The sequence below is a fragment of the Piliocolobus tephrosceles genome, chromosome 14 (genome assembly GCF_002776525.5).
Source record: "Piliocolobus tephrosceles isolate RC106 chromosome 14, ASM277652v3, whole genome shotgun sequence".
Taxonomy (NCBI): domain Eukaryota; kingdom Metazoa; phylum Chordata; class Mammalia; order Primates; family Cercopithecidae; genus Piliocolobus; species Piliocolobus tephrosceles.
The window spans coordinates 77,261,622-77,276,193 of record NC_045447.1 but is presented as its reverse complement, the minus strand read 5'-3'; the positions used below and the strand labels follow the sequence as shown (position 1 = coordinate 77,276,193).

The 14,572-nt window shown below is 35.0% G+C and overlaps 1 protein-coding gene across 3 annotated transcripts in view; it reads left to right on the top strand.

The window, feature by feature from the left end:
- JAK2 (Janus kinase 2) overlaps positions 1-10,372 on the top strand; it is a 156,516-nt gene extending 146,144 nt beyond the window's left edge. For all 3 annotated transcript variants that reach the window (XM_023213175.2, XM_023213177.1, XM_023213176.1), the window contains 2 exons: positions 8,688-8,801; positions 9,045-10,372. In XM_023213175.2, the coding sequence (XP_023068943.1) occupies positions 8,688-8,801; positions 9,045-9,152 (222 nt within the window). In that variant the 3' untranslated portion in view covers positions 9,153-10,372. The remainder of the gene's footprint in view (positions 1-8,687; positions 8,802-9,044) is intronic.
- The last annotated feature ends 4,200 nt before the right edge of the window (positions 10,373-14,572 follow it).

The window sequence follows — 14,572 nt, the reverse complement described above, 5'->3', positions numbered from 1 at the left end:
GTTGAATTCCTTGAGTTCCTTATAAATTCTGAATGGTAGTCCCTTGTCAGATACAAAATTTGCAAATATTTTTTCCTATTCTGCAGGTTTTCTGTTCATTCTGTTGATTATTTATTTTGCTATGCTGAAATTTTTTAGTTTGATAAAGTCTCATTTGTCTATTTTTGGTTTTGTTGCCTATGCTTTTGAGGTCTTTGGAATTCTTTGTTTACACCCATTTCCATAAAAGTTTTCCCTAGGTTTTTTTTTTCTAGTATTTTTATAGTTTCAGATCTTACATTTAAGTCTATAATCAATCTTGAGTTAATTTTTGTATATGGTGATAAATATGGGTCCAGTTTCATTCTTCTGCATATGGCAATCCAATTTACCAGCACCATTTATTGAAAAGGGTGTCCTTTCCCATACTGCCCAAAGCAATCTGCAGATTCAATGCAGTTCCTATCAAAATGCCAATATCATTTTTCCACAAAATTAGAAAAAACAATCCTAAAATTCACATGGAATCAAAAAGAGCCCTAATAGCAAAAGCGATTCTAAGCAAAAAGAACAAAGCTGGAAGCATCACATTACTTGACTTCAAATTATATTACAAGGCTACAGTAACCAAAGCAGCATGGTACTCATATGAAAAACAAACACATAAACCAACAGAACATAATAGAGAACCCAGAAATAAAATCACATATTCATAGCCAACTGATCTTTGACAAAATTGACAAGAACATACATTGAAGTTTTTTTTTTTTTTTTTTTTTTTTTGTATTTTTGTAGAGATAGAGTTTCACCATGTTGGCCAGGCTGGTCTCGAACTCCTGACCTCTTGATCTGCCCGTCTTGGCCTCCCAAAGTGCTGGGATTACAGGCGTGAGTCACCGTGCGCAGCCTAAAACTTTAATTCTATTCACGTTATTTATTTTATTTATTTTTTTATTATACTTTAAGTTCTAGGGTACATGTGCACAACGTGCAGGTTTGTTACATATGTATACTTGTGCCATGTTGGTGTGCTGCACCCATCAACTCGTCAGCACCTATCAACTCGTCATATACATCAGGTATAACTCCCAGTGCCATCCCTCCCCCCTCCCCATAATAGGCCCCAGTGTGTGATGTTCCCCTTTCAGAGTCCAAGTGATCTCATTGTTCACTTCCCACCTATGAGTGAGAACACGCGGCGTTTGGTTTTCTGTTCTTGTGAGAGTTTGCTGAGAATGATGATTTCCAGCTGCATCCATGTCCGTACAAAGGACATGAACTTATCCTTTTTTATGGCTGCATAGTATTCCAAGGTGTGTATGTGCCACATTTTCTTAATCCAGTCTGTCACTGATGGACATTGGGGTTGATTCCAAGTCTTTGCTATTGTGAATAGTGCTGCAATAAACATACGTGTGCATGTGTCTTTATAGAAGCATGATTTATAATCCTTTGGGTATATACCCAGTAATGGGATGGCTGGGTCATATGGTATTTCTAGTTCTAGATCCTTGAAGAATCACCATGCTGTTTTCCACAATGGTTGAACCAGTTTACAATCCCACCAACAGTGTAAAAGTGTTCCTATTTCTCCACATCCTCTCCAGCACCTGTTGTTTCCTGACTTTTTAATGATTGCCATTCTAACTGGTGTGAGATGGTATCTCATTGTGGTTTTGATTTGCATTTCTCTGATGGCCAGTGATGACGAGCATTTTTTCATGTACCTATTGGCTGTATAAATGTCTTCTTTTGAGAAATGTCTGTTCATATCCTTTGCCCACTTTTTGATGGGGTTGTTTTTTTCTTGTAAATTTGTTTGAGTTCTTTGTAGGTTCTGGATATTAGCCCTTTGTCAGATGAGTAGATTGCAAAAATGTTCTCCCATTCTGTAGGTTGCCTGTTCACTCTGATGGTGGTTTCTTTTGCTGTGCAGAAGCTCTTTAGTTTAAGTAGATCCCATTTGTAAATTTTGGCTTTTGTTGCTGTTGCTTTTGGTGTTTTAGACATGAAGTCCTTCCTCATGCCTATGTCCTACTATCTAGGTTTTCTATGGTTTTAGGTCTAACATTTAAGTCTCTAATCCATCTTGAATTAATTTTCATATAAGGAGTAAGGAAAGGATCTAGTTTCAGCTTTCTGCTTATGACTAGCCAATTTCCCCAGCACCATTTATTAAATAGGGAATCCTTTCCCCATTTCTTGTTTTTGTCAGATTTGTTAAAGATCAGATGGCTGTAAATTGGTGGTATTATTTCTGAGGGCTCTGTTCTGTTCCATTGGTCTGTATCTCTGTTTTGGTACCAGTACCATGCTGTTTTGTTTACTGTAGCCTTGTAGTATAGTTTGAAGTCAGGTAGCATGATGCCTCCAGCTTTGTTCTTTTGGCTTAGGATTGTCTTGGCAATGCGGGCTCTTTTTTGGTTCCATATGAACTTTAAAGCAGTTTTTTCCAATTCTGTGAAGAAAGTCATTGGTAGCTTAATGGGGATGGCATTGAATCTATAAATTACCTTGGGCAGTATGGCCATTTTCACAATATTGATTCTTCCTATCCATGAGCATGGTATGTTCTTCCATTTGTTTGTGTCCTCTTTGATTTCACTGAGCAGTGGTTTGTAGTTCTCCTTGAAGAGGTCCTTTACGTGCCTTATAAGTTGGATTCCTAGGTATTTTATTCTCTTTGAAGCTATTGTGATTGGTAGGTCATTCATGATTTGACTCTCTGTTTGTCTGTTACTGGTGTATAAGAATGCTTGTGATTTTTGCACATTGATTTTGTATCCTAAGACTTTGCTGAAGTTGCTTATCAGTTTAAGGAGATTTTGGGCTGAGACGATGGGGTTTTCTAAATATACAATCATGTCCTCTGCAAACAGGGACAATTTGACGTCTTCTTTTCCTAACTGAATACCTTTGTTTCTTTCTCTTGCCTGATTGCTCTAGCCAGAACTTCCAACACTATGTTGAATAGGAGTGGTGAGAGACAGCATCCCTGTCTTGTGCCAGTTTTCAAAGGGAATGCTTCCAGTTTTTGCCCATTCAGTATGATATTGGCTGTGGGTCTGTCATAAATAGCTCTTATTATTTTGAGGTATGTTCCATCAATACCGAATTTATTGAGAGTTTTTAGCATGAAGGGCTGTTGAATTTTTTCAAAGGCCTTTTCTGCATCTATTGAGATAATCATGTGGTTTTTGTCTTTGGTTCTGTTTATATGCTGGATTACATTTATTGATTTGCATATGGTGAACCAGCCTTGCATCCCAGGGATGAAGCCCACTTGGTCATAGTGGGTAAGCTTTTTGATGTGCTGCTGGATTCAGTTTGCCAGTATTTTATTGAGGATTTTTGCATCGATGTTCATCAGGGATATTGATCTAAAATTCTCTTTTTTTGTTGTATCTCTGCCAGGCTTTGGTATCAGGATGATGTTGGCCTCGTAAAATGAGTTAGGGAGGATTCCCTCTTTTTCTATTGATCGGAATAGCTTCAGAATTAAACTAGTACCAGCTCCTCCTTGTACCTCTGGTAGAATTTGGCTGTGAATCCGTCTGGTCCTGGACTTTTTTTGGTTGGTAGGCTATTAATATTGCCTCAATTTCAGAGCCTGCTATTGGTCTATTCAGGGATTCGACTTCTTCCTGGTTTAGTCTTGGGAGAGTGTAAGTGTCCATGAATTGATCCATTTCTTCTAGGTTTTCTAGTTTATTTGCGTAGAGGTGTTTATAGTAATCTCTGATGGTAGTTTGTATTTCTGTGGGGTTGGTGGTGATATCCCCTTTATCATTTTTTATTGCATTTATTTGATTCTTCTCTTTTCTTCTTTATTAGTCTCGCTAGCAGTCTATCCATTTTGTTGACCTTTTCAAAAAACCAACTCCTGGAATCATTGATTTTTTGGAGGGTTTTTTGTGTCTCTATCTCCTTCAGTTCTGCTCTGTTCTTAGTTATTTCTTGCCTTCTGCTAGCTTTTGAATGTGTTTGCTCTTGCTTCTCTAGTTCTTTTAATTGTGATGTTAGGGTGTCAATTTCAGACCTTTCCAGCTTTCTCTTGTGGGCATATAGTGCTATAAATTTCCCTCTACACACTGCTTTAAATGTGTCCCAGAGATTCTGGTATGTTGTATCTTTGTTCTCATGGGTTTCAAAGAACATCTTTATTTCTGCCTTCATTTCGTTATGCACCCAGTAGTCATTCAGGAGCAGGTTGTTCAGTTTCCATGTAGTTGAGCGGTTTTGATTGGAGTTTCTTAGTCCTGAGTTCTTGTTTGATTGCACTATGGTTTGAGAGTCAGTTTGTTATAATTTGTGTTTGTTTACATTTGCTGAGGAGTGCTTTACTTCCAACTATGTGGTCAATTTTGGAATAAGTGTGATGTGGTGCTGAGAAGAATATATATTCTGTTGATTTGGGGTGGAGAGTTCTGTAGATGTTTATTTGGTCCGCTTGAGTTTAATTCCTGGATATCCTTGTTAACTTTCTGTCTCGATCTCTCTAATGTTGACAGTGGGGTGTTGAAGTCTCCCATTATTATTGTATGGGAGTCTAAGTCTCTTTGTAAGTCTCTAAGGAGTTGCTTTATGAATCTGGGTGCTCCTGTATTGGGCACATATATATTTAGGATCATTAGCTCTTCTTGTTGAATTGATCCCTTTACCATTATGTAATGGCCTTCTTTGTCTCTTTTGATCTTTGTTGGTTTAAAGTCTGTTTTATCGGAGACTAGGATTGCAACCCTTGCTTTTTTTTGTTCTCCATTTGCTTGGTAGACCTTCCTGCATCCCTTCATTTTGAGCCTATGTGTGTCTCTGCATGTGAGATGGGTCCCCTGAATACAGCAGACTGATGGGTCTTGACTCTTTATCCAATTTGCCAGTCTGTGTCTTTTAATTGGACCATTTAGTCCATTTAAATTTAAGGTTAATATTGTTATGTGTGAACTTGATCCTGTCATTGTGATATCAGGTGGTTATTTTGCTCATTAATTGATGCAGTTTCTTCCTAGCATCGATGGTCTTTACATTTTGGCATGTTTTTGCAATGTCTGGTATCGGTTGTTCCTTTCCATGTTTAGTGCTTCCTTCAGGGTCTCTTGTAGGGCAGGCCTGGTGGTGACAAAATCTCTAAGCATTTGCTTATCTGTAAAGGATTTTATTTCTCCTTCACTTATGAAACTTAGTTTGGCTGGATATGAAATTCTGGATTTAAAATTATTTTCTTTAAGAATGTAGAGAAGCCAGAACTCTCTTCTGGCTTGTAGAGTTTCTGCCGAGAGATCTGCTGTTAGTCTGATGGGCTTCCCTTTGTGTGTAACCAGACCTTTCTCTCTGGCTGCCCTTAACATTTTTTCCTTCATTTCAAGTTTGGTGAATCTGACAATTATGTGTCTTGGGGTTGCTTTTCTCGAGGAATATCTTTGTGGGGTTCTTTGTGTTTCCTGAATTTGAATATTGGCCTGCCTCACTAGGTTGGGAAAGTTCTCCTGGATGATATCCTGCAGAGTGTTTTCCAACTTGGTTACATTTTTCCCGTCACTCAGGGACACCAATCAGATGTAGATTTGGTCTTTTCACATAATCCCATACTTCTTGGAGGCTTTGTTCATTTCTTTTTCCTTTTTTTTCCTAGACTTCTCACTTCATTTCATTCATTTGATCTTCAATCATTGATACTCTTTCTTCCAGTTGATCGAGTCAGTTACTGAAGCTTGTGCATTTGTCACATATTTCTTGTGTTTTGGTTTTTATCTCTGTCACTTCGTTTATGGCTTTCTCTGCATTGACTATTCTAGTTATCCATTCTTCCATTCTTTCTTCAAGATTTTTAGTTTATTTGCGCTGGTTACGTAGTTCCTCCTTTAGCTCTGTGAAATTTGATCCACAGAAGCCTTCTCTCAACTGGTCGAAGTCATTCTCCATCCAGCTTTGATCCATTGCCGGCAATGAGCTGCGTTCCTTTGGAGGGGAAGATGCGCTCTGATTTTTTGAATTTCCAGCTTTTCTGCACTGCTTTTTCCCCATCTTTGTGGTTTTATCTGCCTTTGGTCTTTGATGCTGGTGACGTACTGATGGGGTTTTGGTGTGGCTGTCCTTTCTGTTTGTTAGTTTTCTTTCTAACAGTCAGGACCCTCAGCCATAGGTCTGTTGGAGATTGCTTGAGGTCCACTCCAGACCCTGTTTGCCTTGGTATCAGCAGTGGAGGCTGCAGAAGATAGAATATTGCCGAACAGTGAGTGCTGCTGTCTGATTTTTGCTCTGGAAGCTTCGTCTCAGGGGTGTACCCCGCTGTGTGAGGTGTGAGGTGTCGGTCAGCACCTCAGTGGAAAATGCAGAAATCACGCGTCTTCTGTGTCGCTCATGCTGGCATCTGCAGGCTGGAGCTGTTCCTATTCGGCCATCTTCTGATCTGTCCTTGGATGAAAATTTTTCCTCTAAATTGCAGAGTAGAGAGGAAACTGGTTCTCTTTTATGGTTCACAGTATTTCTTCTGCTTTAATAGAATTTGTGGCCACTTCAAATTTGATGCCTGTTCTTTATTTTTCTGATTCACTTTTAGTTAGCTGTGTGATCTTGAACAGGCTACTTAATCCCTCTGTGCCTCTGTTTCTTCATCTCAAAAGGCATCTTGGTATGGGATAGAATGCCAACTACAGCCACATTAGAAACGAACAGTGTTTCACATTAGAAACACATTAGAAACATGGCTTTGTCCACGCCACGAAGCCCGTGCTCTGCGTGGCAGCCCTGGAGACAGCCAAGCCCCTGCCTCCGCCCCCTGCCCAGCTCTGGCTGCCAGCCCCTGCCCACCGATGCTGCGGTTTCCTAGACAGCCACATTGAAGTTTTTTTAACATGAGAAAGGATTTATCCAAAGAATAGTAAGCCTAGGACTTATTTTAGAGCTCTTATTGCTTATTTGTAAGGCAATATCCAACAAAATAACCCCAAACTTATTCATAAAGTAGCTTGAATTTTTTAAAAAGGGGTTATTGGGAAACTCGTTAGTATAGTCTCTTAATATTATTTTTATTAAATCCAGTTAGCTCATTCATTGTAGGAATTATTGCTTAAGTTAAAATAAACCTTCCAAAGTAATTTTTCTCTTGGTCATCGTAGAATTTTTTTAATATGGAAAAGTATGAAAAAATAAAAATCATCTCTAATGCAATTACTCAGATAAGACCACCTTAATATTGTGGTATGTTGTCTTTCAGGCTTCTTTTTATTTTGTGTATAAAAGTATATACAAAAAAGTGTATCAAACTTTTATAACTTTTATAAAAGTTCACTTTTATATAAAATATATATTATTTTATAAAATTAAGGTCATACTGTGCAGTTTGCTCTCCTGCTGTTTCATGAAGTATTACAGCATGGGTAATTTACTATATTAGAAAAATATACTGCAAATATGTTTTCTAATTGTTGAGTAGCCTTCCATCATAAGGCTATATATGTCTGAACAATCATTTTCCATTCTTCAGTCTTTTAAGTAACATTTTAGTGAACATAGTGAACATTCTCATGCATATTTATATTTATCTCTGATAAGTATCTTAGAATAAAAGTAAAAGTTATGAACTATTTTAAAGGTTTTAATTCCAAAATGCTTTCTAGAAAAGCTGTGGCAGATTATATCTCAGCAGCAATTCATAGGGATGTACATTTCATCATTTGCCAGTATTGGTCATTATATTTTTATGTACTTTTGCCAAGTTGACAGGGGAGAAGTTACATATATTTTAATTTCCATTTCTTTTATTAACGTGATTGACTATTGCATTTCTTTTCTTAATGTGATTGACTAAATATTTGTTGGGTGTTTAAGGCGAGTATGTATATATGTGAATTATCTCTTCTGTGATTTGCCTATCTTTATATTGTTTTTTTTTTTGTTGTTGTTGTTTTTTACCAATTTATAAGAGCTCTCTGTATTGAAAATAAGAAGTAAATGATGTTTAAGTATTTTTTTTTTTTTTTTTTTTTTTTTGAGACGGAGTCTTGCTCTGTTGCCCAGGCTGGAGTGCAGTGGCCAGATCTCGGCTCACTGCAAGGTCTGCCTCCCAGGTTTACGCCATTCTCCTACCTCAGCCTCCTGAGTAGCTGGGACTACAGGCGCCTGCCACCTCGCCCGGCTAGTTTTTTGTATTTTTTAGTAGAGATGGGGTTTCACCGTGTTAGCCAGGATGGTCTTGATCTGCTGACCTCGTGATCCACCCATCTCGGCCTCCCAAAGTGCTGGGATTACAGGCTTGAGCCACCGTGCCCGGCCTTTCCTAGTTTATAATTCAGATTTTAATTTTATAAACTTTGACATATGAAAGTTTCCTCTGTTGCATTTATACTTATTTATTCATTTTTTCTTATATTCTGTTTTATATTCAACTTTTTATTTCAATTGAAATGTAATATAAAAATGTGAGTTTAATAACAAAAAACTCAAAGGAAATATGTTTTTAGTTCATGTGTTTTGAGCCCTTCTCAGTGGATTTGTGTTGTTTTTTACAGCTATGGAAATGGAAATTATAGAAGTTCCATATTTAACAGCCTTATGTTTTTGATCCTAAAAGTAGCCTCTTTTGAAAAGGTTTGAAAACATACAAAAGCACACATATACTAAATTTTTCCCATTGACTGGAGGAAATTGAGAAATAATTTTGCTACAAATTAAATGTACAAAAAATATTGAAAATGGGTTTGTTTTAGGAATTTATGCGTATGATTGGCAATGATAAACAAGGACAGATGATCGTGTTCCATTTGATAGAACTTTTGAAGAATAATGGAAGATTACCAAGACCAGATGGATGCCCAGATGAGGTAACATTTTTTTTTTTTTTAAATCCATGGTAATCATTCATTTTATTTTACTTTTTACTCAAGGACCTCAGTTCACTTTCTGAAATTTCATTTGCGGAGCTTCCAGATAAACAGCATAATCAGATGACTGTGGAACAAGGCATAGTTATGACATGTACCCTATATTGAAAATTAATGTCTTCCACCAATCAAAAGATGGTCCTTAGTGTTCCTTGTAATTTTGGTTTATTTTCTCCTTTACAGATTTATATGATCATGACAGAATGCTGGAACAATAATGTAAATCTGCGCCCCTCCTTTAGAGATTTAGCTCTTCGAGTGGATCAAATAAGGGATAACATGGCTGGATGAGAGAGATGATCTTCATTCTGAGAACAAAGTATATTTATAGAACAAAGTTTTCTGTTTCACATTGCTGTGGACTATTATTACATATATCATTATATAAATCATGATGCTAGCCAGCAAAGATGTGAAAATATCTGCTCAAAACTTTCAAAGTTTAGTAAGTTTTTCTTCATGAGGTCACCAGTAAAAGACATTAATGAGAATTCCTTAGCAAGGAGTTTTGTAAGATTGTCAGTTAACATCACTCATGTCTGGCAAAAGAAAAAAAAAAGACTTTCAACTCAGCTTGAGACGTGAAAAAATTATTATGTAAATTTTGCAATGTTAAAGATGCATGGAATATGTATGTATAGTTTTTACCACAGTGGATGTATAATACCTTGGCATCTTGTGTGATGTTTTACACACATGAGGGCTGTTGTTCATTAATACTGTTTTCTAATTTTTCCATAGTTTATCTATAATTACTTCACTATACAAACAAATTAGATGTTCAGATAAGTGAATAAGTATCTTTGTGTCCTTGTTCATTTATATCACTGGCCAGCATTGTAAGCAGGTGTATACTTTTAGCTTGTGTACTGTAAATATTTTTCAAGTAAAGGGAACAAATGTCTAGTTTTATTTGTATAGGAAATTTCCCTGACCCTAAAGAATACATTTTGAAATAATCTATTTTCTTATGGTTTCCCTTGTATCTATTTGTGGTGAATGTGTTTTTTAAATGGAACTATCTCCAAATTTTTCTAAGACTACTGTGAACAATTTTCTTTTAAAATGTTGAGATTAAGAATGCGAGGAACATTGTCATCCTTTGAGCTGCTGACTGCCAATAAGATTCTTCTATCTCTGGGATCTATGCTCATGAATTAAATTTAAACATAAGCCATAAAATAGTTTGTAAAATGGATAGCTCATTAAGAAGTGTAACAGATTAAGAATTTTTTTCCTAAAGATTGTATATTTAAGGGGTTTCAGAACTTTGCGTTGCAGTCATAGAAGAAATTTATTTCCTTTTTAGAGGGAAAATGAGGTAAGTGAAAAAGTATGCTTGTTAATTTTATTCAAGAATGCCAGTAGAAAATTCATAATGTATATCTTTAAGAAAAATGAGAGCATACATCTTTCCAATTAAGTATACGGGGTTGTTCGTTGTTGTCATTTGTTATATTGCTACTCTACTTTAGACACCATACCTAAAATAAAATATGGTGGGTTTTTCGTGTGTGTGTGGGTTATTTATACAAAACTTAAAATACTTGCTATTTCGATTAAAAAGAAAATAGTTTCTTACTTTATTTTTAGTGGTATGTTCTACTTTTTTAAAACTTGTACTGAAGACTTCTCATTTTGGGTTGAAGGGAAGGAAAAGGAAGAAATGTTTTTTACATTCATTATACTTAAAGCATTTTAGTAGTTCTGGATGCAGAAATAATCTAAAATGACAGTGAATTAGGGTTTAAAAAAGATTTTAGATTTTTTTGAAAGTTTAATTTTTATTTAATTTGTAAAGGCTCCTGAAGGATTTGTATATGCAACACAGTTAAGAGATTTTCCATTTTACTACCTTTCAAGTGAAAAATAGCCTATCACACAATATGCTTGATTTCAGATTTTCATACTAAAACTTAAGTACATACTTAAAAGTAGGTTCTTCTCAAGGGTCTCTAATATTCTGTTTTTTAAAACAAGGTGTGAACTAACTTTTCTTAAAGTTTTTTAAAAGTGCTTCATCTTTTAGTTTATATAAAGAATCCCACATGTACATTCTTGTTTTTAGAATGGGATGACTACCTGATTATAAAATTCCAAGTTTCCAAGAGACTTCTTTTCATTGAGGCTTCGTGAAGTTTTCCATTTTGATTCTGACTACACATAAAAATAAGCTAACCCTGTAGCTATTAAGTTGGTTTTGTACAAGAAACAGGTAAGTAATTATCGTAGCAGTTAATGCCAAAATATTTTTTCACATTAATATTCTTCAGAAACAAGGGTAAAGGTATTCTTAGAATTATGTAATTCTGTAACTTTACAGTATATTAAGTTATACAATCTTCATATAAATGATTTTCTTTTTCCATGGGTACTTGCTTGGAAAATAGTCACTTTTTCATGCTATTTATACATGCTGCCAGTAACACTATAATTTGCTGTAGAAGAACATTCTTTTAACCTAAGACTGCTACTTTACAGTCAAGTGTAATTTTTATTACAACTATAACTTCTAGTATTTGAATTTTATTTAAACAGCTAGAAAATAGTTAGAAAATACCTACAGTTCTATATCTGTAGAGCCAGTCTCTATGGTGGGAGTGGCATTATGTGCTCAATTTATTGAGACTATGTTAATTTCTTTAGCATGTTCCCCCTAAATTGAAATAGTGATGTAGTAAATATTCAGAAGTGATTTTCTTTTGCATTTTTACCTAATCAAGGAAATGGGCCACACACATTGGTTTAGGGATGTTATGATAGTTTACCTTCCAGTTTTTAAGAAATGCTTCCTACAACTGCTATCAACCACTGTGTTGTCTTTAATGAACATTGTTGTATCCCACCCTAATTCTTGTATTCAAATTATTTCTCATGAAAGTTTCTCTTAATATTTCTAATGAAAGTTTCTCTAATTTTGGGGAATAATTTACTATGAATCAGTTTGCTGTATATTAGAATAAATAATAACAGTTAAGTCAGCAGGATTATCCAAACAAAAGACTAGGTTTTATGAGATAAGCTTGATTTAAGAAAAAAACAATTAAAGTATGAATAGCAGAAATACTGTGTGTTTATTCTCAGATTTTAGCTGGTTGGATTTAATATCAAGATAACTAGCTGCTAAATGTTTCATAATTCTGACAGTGATATTAGATTTCAAAATGAAACCAAGAGAACGGAAAAATTACATTAGTCAAATTCATGTATGTATGTCATATAGCCTTTAACTTTTTACATTAACCAGATTCTTAGTAAAATGCACATTGTATGCCTAAATATTAAAATATTTATTTTTATAACCTTACCTTTTATTATAAATAAAATTCTTCTTAGGTTAAAAAATTAATTCCAATTGTGTTTATGCCAGATGGCATTGCTTAGTTGGTGCAGGCTCTCAATACATTTCATTCTTTTTTATAGTCTTTCACATTTTTAAGGAAAAGCCTTACCTCCAACTGAAACACCGGTCTTACTAATATGGTTTTTAAAGTTGTTAATGGTCATTATCTATTATAAGGCCTTTATTTACATAGCAAATTGCTTAACATTTTATTTTGAATATAACTGTAACAGATTTTTAAAATGAGACCTTTAAAAGAGCTCTAAGAGTCTCTGTTCTAGTTATTTGCATTATAAGCTTCTGTGAATGTTTTAATTTTAATACCAGTAGTAGGAAGATATATGGCAGTAGAAGCACGCACATACACGCTATTTATTGAGGTAAAGTCATCTTTGAGCAGTGTGAACAGACAGAAGCATAGCTTTTAGATCTGAACGATTGGTAAATAACAAATAGATCAAGGTGGCATGGAAAAATGATAGAGCAGGCATATTATAGAGACAACAGGAAGCTAAGAAGGCAAATTATCCGTTGCAGATGATAAGACCTTGTCAAAATAAACACTAAAAAACACAAAGTGTGAAAAGGAAAAATCTGTTGATCAGTTATTTATCTTTTCAAGCACAGCTGTATACATAGATGAAAATGTTTAGGTGCTTTTCACACTCAGATAATTAAGTATATGGTATTTAATAATAAAAAGTTTAAGGTCCTTCAAATACTTGAGGTATATATTATGGAAACTCAGATTATGAATTTTCTAGGAGCATGTAGTATAAGATTGTGAGTTAGAATTTCTTTACTGAAATGAAAAACAATGAAGTTAAAGAAATCAAAGATACTAAAGCAAATGGAAAGATAAACCTAACAAGGCACTCAATAATGAAAATACTTAGTGGAATACTACTTGAAGTATACATATCATACTTTCTTCCTCTGCTTAATAATTTTGTTGAAGGTTGTTATTACAATGGGCTTTTATTGGCTATCCTAAATTTTAAGTATATTAGAACAAAATTTATTATTATGTCCTTAGTAACATTTAAGGCCCCTCATAGAAGAAAAGTTATTTACAGAATCAAAGACTTCATCTTGATTTTTAAGAACAAATAACTGAATTCTCTAACACCACAAGTTAACAATTTTTTTTTTTTTTTTTTTTTTTAGAGACAGAGTCTCACTCTGTCATCTAGGCTGGAGTGAAGTGGTAGGATCTCAGCTCACTGCAACCTCCGCCTCCTGGGTTCAAGCAATTCTCGTGCCTCAGTCTCCCAAGTAGCTGGGATTACAGGTGCCTGCCACCACACCTAATTTTTGTATTTTTAGTAGAGACGGGGTTTCACCATGTTGGTCAGTCTGGTCTTGAACTCCTGGCCTCAGGTGATCCAACCGCCTCGACCTCCCTAAGTGCTGGGATTACAGGTGTGAGCCACTGCACCCAGCCCAGTTAACAATTTTAATCTGCATAACCAAGGTATATAAGCCATCATGTGCAGGCTGTAGGGAGCCCACAGCTAAATGACAATAATTGGATTGTGTTGATTGTTAGTACTTACTGACTACAGTTAAGAGGGATTTAAAAATTAAAATAGTATTTCCCATAAATTCTGTCAGAATTGTTTTTTTAAAAGCTGTTATAAATCCTTACTCCTATCAATAATTTTGAAGACAGCGTGAATCTCATGGGTACCACTTTTTTTACCTTTATTACTTTTATAACAGTACTTTGCAGTTTGTTGAATAGAAATTCTTGACAATAGGAGTAAAGGTTGTTGAGAAACTTGAAACTGAGTTTTACCTTCTTATAGAAGGACTTAGAAAAATGTTGAAGTTGAATCCTAGAACACTGAGCATACCATTATTCCTTAAGAAGGTATCATTCATTTTAAAAATTATTTCAGAGGAAGAAAATTCTAAAAATTGAGACTTTACTATACAGGACAATCCTTTTCTGAAACGTAGTTTGGAAATCTGAAATCTAAAGAATGATGAACATCATGCTAGGAAAACAATTTCAGTTTCTATCATCTAAGATCATTCACATTTAATGGGATTTTTTTTCCAACATCTTCAGTTTCTCTTATTTTAAAACTACTGTCCTAAACGTGGAAAGTGAGAGTATGGACAACACAATCAAATGCCAAAAATACCTTGGTTCTAGTAATTGCCTAGGCCATTCTCTCATAGTTGCTCCAACAACTTAGCTGTTTAACAATCAGATTCTTAGTAAAACATTTTTCTTTCTTAAAAAAAAAAGACTATCCATATTGCATACCACTTCAGACTTTTCTACGTATGCATTCACCCATCAATACTGACAGTGCAAGCTATGTACAACTTCAAGTTGCATCAGATAACTCATATTAAT